Source organism: Monodelphis domestica, chromosome 6, assembly GCF_027887165.1.
Source record: "Monodelphis domestica isolate mMonDom1 chromosome 6, mMonDom1.pri, whole genome shotgun sequence".
Taxonomy (NCBI): domain Eukaryota; kingdom Metazoa; phylum Chordata; class Mammalia; order Didelphimorphia; family Didelphidae; genus Monodelphis; species Monodelphis domestica.
The window spans coordinates 16,365,184-16,374,823 of record NC_077232.1 but is presented as its reverse complement, the minus strand read 5'-3'; the positions used below and the strand labels follow the sequence as shown (position 1 = coordinate 16,374,823).

General features: G+C 42.7%; 1 protein-coding gene across 2 annotated transcripts; it reads left to right on the top strand.

Annotated features, from left to right (window-relative positions):
- Nucleotides 1–999: 999 nt before the first annotated feature.
- Nucleotides 1,000–9,192, top strand: LOC103092207 (oocyte-secreted protein 1-like). 2 transcript variants are annotated; one of them, XM_007497548.2, is made up of 5 exons: nt 1,000–1,243; nt 5,041–5,219; nt 5,936–6,039; nt 6,880–6,961; nt 8,837–9,192. In XM_007497548.2, exons 1-5 carry the CDS (start codon nt 1,174–1,176, stop codon nt 8,867–8,869), a joined length of 468 nt encoding a protein of 155 aa, XP_007497610.2. In that variant the 5' UTR covers nt 1,000–1,173; the 3' UTR covers nt 8,870–9,192. The 2 variants fall into 2 exon arrangements, 1 of the variants encoding a protein (XP_007497610.2); XR_469566.3 differs by having other exon boundaries at nt 1,027–1,243; nt 6,811–6,961; nt 8,837–9,179.
- Nucleotides 9,193–9,640: the final 448 nt, after the last annotated feature.

Sequence of the window (9,640 nt, the reverse complement as noted above, 5' to 3'; positions counted from 1 at the left end):
AAGATAACACGACTGAGCAACTGGTTAAAAATATGAAAAAAACCCCCATAAAACAGAAAGACCTATGATTGTTAAAGTCTTTGTCATGGAGGATTTCTATTCTTTTCTTTCTCTCTCTCTCTCTCTCCCCCTTTCCCCCTCTCTCTCCCCTTTTCCCCCTCTCTCTCCCCCTTTCCCCCTCTCTCTCCCTCTCCCCCCCCCTCTCTCTCCCTTACTTTCCAACTTATAATCAATACTGTGTATTGGTTCCAAGGCAGAAGAGTGGTAAGAGCTAGTCCATGGGGGTTAAGTGACTTGCCCAGGGTCACACAGCTGGGAAGTATTTGAGGCCAGATCTGAACCTAGGCCTGGCTCTCAATCCACTGAGCTACCCAGCTGTCCTCCCTTTATCTTAAAAGTTTCTTCCTCTTCTCTTATTTTTCTTTTTGGCCACAGAATAGTTGAGTGCTCAGGTTTGTAGGATCCACTTCCATTAGGTAATATTAAGACCTTCTTGAATGACTGCTCTTCTCCTTGTACTAACTGTGAAGGTTCCCCCAAGTTCTATTCTTTCTCCCTAGAAGTGTCTCCTGGTCTCAGCTATTTCTTCTACGTGGCCAGATCTCGAGTATATGCTTCTAGTCCTGCTTTCTCATTCAAAGCCATATTCCCAACTGTTACTTGTTTCCCTTGGATCACCCATTGGTCATCCCCACATAAATTCAATTCAGTTTGTTTTCCCTGATTGATCTTTAAAATTTTGGTTGAGTTTATCCATGCTGACTCTATGTTGGCAATTTCTATCCATCCTTCATAGCTTGGTCCTTTGAGATCAAGGTGAACTCGCTTGTCAGTGAAACAGTCCTCCAAACTCTTGAAGTCAACTATAAACACTTCTGGACTGAGTGATCAACTATGTTATGGTATGAAGTTGAGGCCAAATAACCCACCATCATATCACGTGGCTGTTTTATGAACAGTACCTGAGTGATAAGGAATGTTGGTCTACAAGAGGTAGGAACTGTTAATAGGATACGGACTTCCCCTGAGCGGCAGTGGGTAGGAAACTGAAGACACCTGAGTGAGAACAGAGAGTTGGATGGGTGGGGCATCAGCAGCAAAATCACTTAAAAAGAGTTTGCCAAACTGTCCATCCCCTTAGAAGCTCTCTAGCCCTGCTTGGCATCTGTGATAATGAAGCCCCTTGTGGGATTATCCATGCTGTTCTTGTCATTATCTCAGGCACAGTTTCATTCTTTTGGAGGTACGTTTGAGAAGGTGATTGCTCTGTCTTTTTTTTGGTAGTCATATTTGAATTTGTGCTTTGTGCTTGATATATATATATGAGCTTATAGACAAGCCTGGAAGCTGGCATTTTCTAGGGATAAATCACTTGCTATGATCCTAACTGTACTGAAATCTAGTTACTTTTCTTCCCTTCCAAATTCTCTCTCTCTGTCTCTCTCTTTCTCTCTCTCTGTCTCTCTCTCTCTGTCTCTCTCTCTCTGTCTCTCTCTCTCTGTCTCTCTCTCTCTCTGTCTCTCTCTCTCTCTGTCTCTCTCTCTGTCTCTCTCTCTGTCTGTCTCTCTCTGTCTCTCTCTGTCTCTCTCTGTCTCTCTCTGTCTCTCTCTGTCTCTCTCTGTCTCTCTGTGTGTCTCTGTGTGTCTCTGTGTGTCTCTGTGTGTCTCTTTCTGTTTCTTTCTCTCTCCCCCTTTCCCCCTCTCTCTCCCCCTTTCCCCCTCTCTCTCCCCCTTTCCCCCTCTCTCTCCCCCTTTCCCCCTCTCTCTCCCCCTTTCCCCCTCTCTCTCCCCCTTTCCCCCTCTCTCTCCCCCTTTCCCCCTCTCTCTCCCCGTTTCCCCCTCTCTCTCCCCGTTTCCCCCTCTCTCTCCCCGTTTCCCCCTCTCTCTCCCCCTTTCCCCCTCTCTCTCCCCCTTTCCCCCTCTCTCTCCCCCTTTCCCCCTCTCTCTCCCCCTTTCCCCCTCTCTCTCCCCCTTTCCCCCTCTCTCTCCCCCTTTCCCCCTCTCTCTCCCCCTTTCCCCCTCTCTCTCCCCCTTTCCCCCTCTCTCTCCCCCTTTCCCCCTCTCTCTCCCCCTTTCCCCCTCTCTCTCCCCCTTTCCCCCTCTCTCTCCCCCTTTCCCCCTCTCTCTCCCCCTTTCCCCCTCTCTCCCCCTTTCCCTCTCTCTCCCCCTTTCCCCCTCTCTCCCCCTCTCCCCCTCTCTCCCCCTCTCCCCCTCTCTCCCCCTCTCTCTCCCCCTCTCCCCCTCTCTCCCTCTCTCCCTCTCTCCCTCTCTCCCTCTCTCCCTCTCTCCCTCTCTCCCTCTCTCCCTCTCCCCCTCTCCCCCTCTCCCCCTCTCCCCCTCTCCCCCTCTCCCCCTCTCCCCCTCTCCCCCTCTCCCCCTCTCCCCCTCTCCCCCTCTCCCCCTCTCCCCCTCTCCCCCCCTCTCCCCCCCTCTCCCCCCCTCTCCCCCCCTTATATCACAGCCCCTTTCATTCAAAGATCCTAGGCCTCCTTCTTTGACTCTTCTCTTGCCTCCTGCTCTGACTGTGAATATTTTTTAGAGATCTGTTCTTTCCCCCAGGAATATCTTCTTTCTCCTTTTTTTTAGTTATTTCCTTTTCATGGTCAAATCTCAAGGATACTGTTTATTCTATGTTTCTGATGTTATTATTCCACTCCTTTTGCAGATGAAGAAACTGAGGCAAATAGAGATTAAGTGACACAGGGTCACACATCTAGTGAGTGTCTGAGATCAGATTTGAGCTCAGATACCCTCAGAGAGCTTTTGGCTACTATTCCTCTCAGGGAAGAATCCTGAAGCGTTATAGAATTTTCTAGTACAGTCACTCACAGCCCTCATTCAGAATGTCCCTCTCCTGTTATTTAACATGCTTCTAAAATCATGTGGAGAGAGAAATAGCAAACCATTCTAGTATATTTGTTGAGAAAACTCCAAATGGAGACGCAAAGAGTCAAACGTAACTGAAAGGACTGAACAACAGCAACAAAAATCAATTAACAGCAATTAGAACTTACAAAAGGTTAGTTACTAAAGGGAATCCTGCTATCTTACAATCTTTCCCTTCAACACTCCTGTTTCTCCTGTTTAGATTTCTTTCTTTTTTTTTAACCTGGGGGAATTGATAAGGGTCTAGGTTCATGGATCAATCTTCTCCTTGTTTTGAAGGATGTATAATACTACAGAAATACAGATGAACACACACACACACACACGCACGCACACACAAATCTGGGAATCATTTGTATTTCACCAATTTCTCATTCTGGAAACACAGGCACACCATTTACCTTTCTGAAGATGTTATTCTCTCCCAACCAAAACTTTACAAAATAAGAAGTAATCCCCTAAGTCTCTCAGGAAAGTGGTTCTTTCAGTTCTTTCTCCATGTTTGTTTCGAAAGAAGTTGTTGTTCAGTTATTTCATTGTTTTTAAACCCCAACCTTCCATCTTGGAATCAATACTGTGTATTGGCTCCAAGGCAGAAGAGTGGTAAAGGCTAGGCAATGGGGGTCAAGTGACTTGCCCAGGGTCACCCAGCTGGGAAGTGCCTGAGGTCAGATTTGAATCTAGGACTTCCCATCTCTCAATCCACTGAGCCACCTAGCTGCCCCCTGTTCAGTTATTTCAGTTGTGTCTGACTCTTTGTGACCAAAATTGAGGTTTTCTTGGTAATGATAGTGGAATGATTTGCTATTTCCTTCTCCGAGTCATTTTACAGATGAGAAACTGAGGTAAATTGGATTAAATGACTTTCCCACAGTCACACAGCTAGTTCCAGGATTTGAACAGTTTTGAGCTGAGGACGATAAGTCTTCCTGACTTAAGGTCTGGCATTTCTACTGTGCCACCTACCTGCTCTTTGAATAAGGTATATCATTCCCCAAACACTCTTTTACAAGCTTGGGTACCAGTGATAATTATGAGGTCCAATTTACCTCTTTGCATGAGTTCACCTTTCTTGTCAACCATAATTGGTGTATTTTGGAATACGCAGCCATGGATGTCATTGCTGTCATCTTCCTTGGGTTTCTGTGTTTCTCTGATACTATGATCTCCCTTACATTATAGACACACACACTCGGCAAACTCTATCTTGGTAGGTATATTGTAGGAATTTTCTTCCTCTATTTTCCTTTTCAGTCTAGAGGTGTTTTGATTAGATTTTTAAGGCTCCTGAAAAATACGCTTACCTGCTGCACTTGTTAATGACACCACATCAAGCTCAAGATGCCTGTCATTGCTACCAGCGATCCTAAATGTAAGATTTCTCTAGCTCTCCTTAAAGCCATTTAATGAGGTGATACTTCCTTGTCATCTAATATTTTCTTTATTCACCATCCCACAGTAAAGACATATCAAACCATCAAATTGTGATGGATGGTTAAAATTTTTGATTTCAAATTATCCTTCCTAAGAATAGTTTCCAGGTTTGGTGCATCCCATGTAATATAGTAGAATACAAAGGGTATCGTATACATGATCAGGACTAAAATTATCTCTGTTATCCCAAGTCCTGGCACTGGAATGAGTCATTTGTGGTATGTGAGAAAGAGACATCAGAAGACCTGGGTTTGAATTCTACATCTAAAATTTGTTGACAGCATGCAAGTCACTTCACTTCTCTGGGCCTCAGTTTCCTTATCTATTAAATTTATTGTATCTGATCAGTATATCTATGGCCTCTCTGATTCTATTTGCTTATTTTAAGAACAAGGGCTTTGCATTAATACCCTTAGGTCCTAACCAACTCTAATCTATCATTTAACAAGAAGCTGATCATTCTTTGAGGAGTGATCCTGCAGAGGACAGAAATCAATTGCTTTCCCATCTCTGGCTATTTAAAAACTTTTCTTAAGATAGGTAATGCAGAATTAAGGGAGAATCTTTGCCATATGCTCACCCAGTGGGAATTGCTGTCTCATAATCGTCTCTACTCTCATTGGACCTCTACTTCTCCCTATTTAATAAGGTTCGAGGTTTTTCTCTGAGCAGTGCCTGGCTTTAGAGAGTCTACTAGTCTTAACTTTATCATCTTCCACAGTGTGGACAACTTGTATCGACGAAAGACTTACGGTCATTGTGGAGAAAAATATTTTTCGAAATGGTACAGTTCTGCAACCTAACCAAGTGATTCTGGGAAATGGCTGTCAAGTAACTTCATCTTCTCCATATCGATTATACTTGTCCTATAGCCTATCGCAATGCGGGATAGATGTACAGGTAAGACTTTAAACCTAATTCCCTCGGTCATCTCAGACTTTTCTTTGATGAGGCTGACCCTCAGTACCATTTATGGGGAGAGAAACTCAAACGTTCCTGCTGATAGTGGAGAGTGGAACGGCAATATCCAGCTGGTCATGTTTTAGAGAGTTAGTGCCTCCCCATTTCCACAAGTAATGGGTTTCCATCCTATGGTAGGAGAACCTGCCTTTGGTTCCTTTTATTTAGGAGGGATTTGTTTCTAGGGTTGGGCTTATGGCACCTTATTGATAACTTGGGCTCTAAGCTATAGATGAAGTCAGAGTCTGCACCACTAAGTGGTGGCCATACTACTAGGGCCAATCAGTTTATTGGCCCCTATTTGAAACGTTTCATTCTCCCTAGAGTGGAGCCTGGCTTTTCCCATTCTCTATTACTAGTCTAAGGTCAAGGGAGGATGACTGTTATTTTTTATTCTTACCTTTAGTGTTTTGAGGAGCCACATGAAGAAAGTAAATCTGAGTGATGGTGTTCAATGGGAATGGGAGGATTCTATTAGCTGGGACCTGATCCATATTGTCTTCTGGGGAACTGGTGCAATCCCTTGGGCCTGATAAGCACCTATCCCCCTGAAACATAATGTTTGCATGATTCTTCATTCTATTCCTAAAATAGAATAACTCCATCCCTATGACCTTTGAACCATTTTGACATAAAGGCTTTCATTCTCTCCTCAGATAACACCCGACATGATTTATATCCGCAGTGTTTTGTACTTTTTATGTGAAGAACGGTTACCTTGTCCCTGTGTTACTATACCTCTGGTTTGTCAGATTGCCAGGTGAGCCGCCATATTTGATTGTATCTTATTCAAGTTTGATTTCCTCAGTAAGCTCTCTGGTTTAGAAGTTTACCATCTGAAAAACCTCTTAGTTTAGCTTTAGGATTTCTTATGACTTCTAAGTTGGTGTTAATTCTTCGAGGAAATTAGCACTGGGATTAACAGTCACTACCCATCTACATGCTTCCAAAAAGCCACTGGGATTAACAGTCGCTACCCAGCTACATGCTTCCAAAAAGCCAGTATGTTGGTTATCTCTGATCCTTGGTTTAACAAACCAGTAAAGGCTCATCTTGTCTGCAGAAACACTGCCTGCCAATATATTTTGCTTTCCTCTCTCCCCCCTTTGGATCTGAGAAGGATGGATGGTCGAGAATTAGGGATATTGAGGCATGATTTCCAAGGATTTGGGCCTGGAATGTCCCTTTGGAGAAAGTCCAGAATTGCCTTACCTTTCAGCCAGTGCCTTTGTCTAGTGAATCTTGTTTGAATATTCCCATGGATACCTGAGGTGCCTTGTGTTTGCATTGCATTGCCTTGATTCTTATGATAGAAGAGGCAATGTTGTAGACCTAGTATGGACAGTGATGGATCAGCTTAGAATGTTTACTCCCCTGAAGAAAAAAAAGAACATAAGCCAAAAAACTTAGTCATAGTAAAGTAGAAAACAGAACTCCTACCTGGCTACAAACTCAAACCCATGTACACTCGAGCTGAATCCACCCAGTAGATGATAATTCTTGACCTTTCAATTTTTTTTTCTCCCTTCAGGACATTCACTCTAGAAGAATTCATTTTTGGCGATTGGTCTGATCTAGATAACATCTTTGCTCTTTGAAGGTCTCTCTCTCGTCAACCCATCTACCTTGTGGGCTCATCAAAATGTTGGTCATCTACCATGACTATCAAGATCTGGACCTTGGTAAGAAAACTAGGCCTTGTTCAAATTTAATACTCTGAACCAATACTTCATGATTGACTGAACAAGTGACATGTTGTAAAGAGAAGGGAGTATTTGAACTTTTACGCTGGCAATTTGTCTGCAATCTGTAAGTGCTCTGGTACATAAAGTAGGGTACCGATAGTGGGATACTTGTCTTTTTGGTCTGGAGAAAGTTCATCAGTAAGGGGAGGTGGGGAACCTTTGCTCTAAAAATTGCTCTAAGGTTATGGCCAGCAACTCTCCTCTCACTTGGAGGTGCCAGGAAGGTATTGAAAGGTACAACTCGCTCAGGTTACATTACTAGGATATGTCAGTGGCAGGATTTGAACCTAGGTCTTCTTGACTTTCAAGACTGGTCCTCTAACCAATTCATAGATTTTGACTTTGCTTAATAATGATTCATTTGTCTGAGGGATCTCTCCATTTAGGTCATTCTTCAGGTTTGAATGTGTTTCCCATTCTTTGATTTAGATGCCCCTCCAGGCAAATCCAATGGTCATGATATAGCCGAGGTTAAAAAGTGAAGGGGAACAAAGAAAAGAATTAAAAAGTGAGGTCTATGGAGAGTAATTCATTGAGTAAGTGACTCCAAAGAGGGGTATCAAGTGCAAGCTAATGCCTTTAAGTGAGAAGCAGTTGCCATTAAGGTTGAGTGACTTTAAAAAACATTTAATTTTACCAATGAGTCATTGGGTTGCAAGACCTGTCCAGGCTGGACTTTTACAGGGGTGTATGTGTGTGTGTGTGTGTGTGTGTGAACTTTGCCAGGCACATCACTTTCCCATGGCCTTTATCTCGTCTCCTTGTCCTCTCTGAATTCAATTGTCTAGTATCTTCTGTGAAGATGCATGGGATGTATAGGTGTTCAAGGAAGACTAAAATCTTTGGGATGAGGGCTTTCTGACTCTTTTCAGGGCTGCTCATTCCCTTTTACTTGGCACTCAAATTACTTGTGATTCCAAGAAGCTATAGTACGTGCAGCGGATATACCTCAGAAAACCATCTTGGCAGGTGAACTAAAGCAGGTTGATGGTAACCAATGGGCCACAAACCCATTGGTGAGTTTGGGTCATGTCTACCTCAAGTATATGAAGACATCCCTTGGTGGAATGGGCAAATGAGACCAATTTATTCCAATGGCTACAAAGGTGATTGAGTCAGATGCTGTAGAGGGCTTGGAGCTTGGTTGGATATGGAAGATGCCAAGGTCATTCGCTGGATCCCAGGCTCTCACTAATTGTCCTGATTTATACCTTGTCACTGGACATATGACTCTAGAAGAGAATGTGAGGCTGTTGACTTTGCGTAATTATGCTTAAAATCAATTCACATGGAAGTTAAGGCCTCACCCCATGACGTCTTTGGTCCTCTTCAAAAGTGAAGGACAAACAACAATAACTATCTTTTGTGAATTAGATTTAATACGCCTTTAGTAAGTGCTAGAACATGGAGAAAGAGCTGACCTGGGAGTACTAAAATCCTTCTTCTGACACACTGACTTGAGATTCTCTACAAATCACTTAACATCTCTTAGACTATAAGCTGTATAACAGCTGTTGGTCTTCATTGGTAGGTGGAAGATCCTCACTAGCTAAAATGAGAGAAGGCCGAAAAGGAAAGAAGGTAATGGAGAGGGCCTTAAATTCCAGGGTGAAGAGTTCGTTTCTTGTCCTCAAGAGCAGGATACAGAAGCCTTTAAGGGTGAAGAAAAATGATGGGGTCAACTGGGGTCTTAGGAGAGCATTTTGGCAGATGTATATAGAAGGAAGCCATTAGAAACAAGGAATTTGATCATTAAGGCAGTAGTTCCCTTTCAATTTCTGTTGGCTAACTTTATCTTTTCTTTTCCAACAGGACCAGATTTCTGGGTCATTCCTTTGTCCTTGAGGTCTATTCTCTGATCTGTCATGCTAGAGGGAGATGGGACGAGCTGTTTACTAGTCATCTTTGTTCATCAGGATGCTGCTTCAGTATGCTTTCAGCAACGGGACAATAACACTTATTATCAAGAGACTTTTTTAGAAAGTTGTGATAGTACCTATCAAGATTCTGTGAAGCTTTTCACTGTTTGGTTTTAAATTGAATGTTCTTTTAAATAAACAGACATCTACGCTGCCTTTTAATGGTTACACAAATATATAGATTATTCTTTTACATTCATTTTTCTTATTTTGAATTCAAATTTCTCTCCCTTCCTCTGGCTCTCATTAAAAATGTGAAGTTATGCAAAACATATTTCCATATTAGCTAATTACAAAAAAAAGACAAGAGAGAGTTTAAAAATGCCTCAATCTGCACCCAGAATTTATCAGTTCTCTCTCTCTCTCTCTCTCTGTCTCTCTGTCTCTCTGTCTCTCTGTCTCTCTGTCTCTGTCTCTGTCTCTGTCTCTGTCTCTGTCTCTGTCTCTGTCTCTGTCTCTGTCTCTGTCTCTGTCTCTCACATCAGATATGGAATCGTATTGTACCAATCAGAGAAATCATTGTTAGTTTTGCTGTTGTTCTATACAACATTTCTCTGATTCCACTCACTTCATTTTGCATCAAATTCATATGTTTTTTCAAGTCTTTCTGAAACCCTCTCTTTCCCTTTAGAGCACAATACTATTTCAATACAATCTATAACTACAACTTGTTCAGCCACTCCCCAAATGATCACTA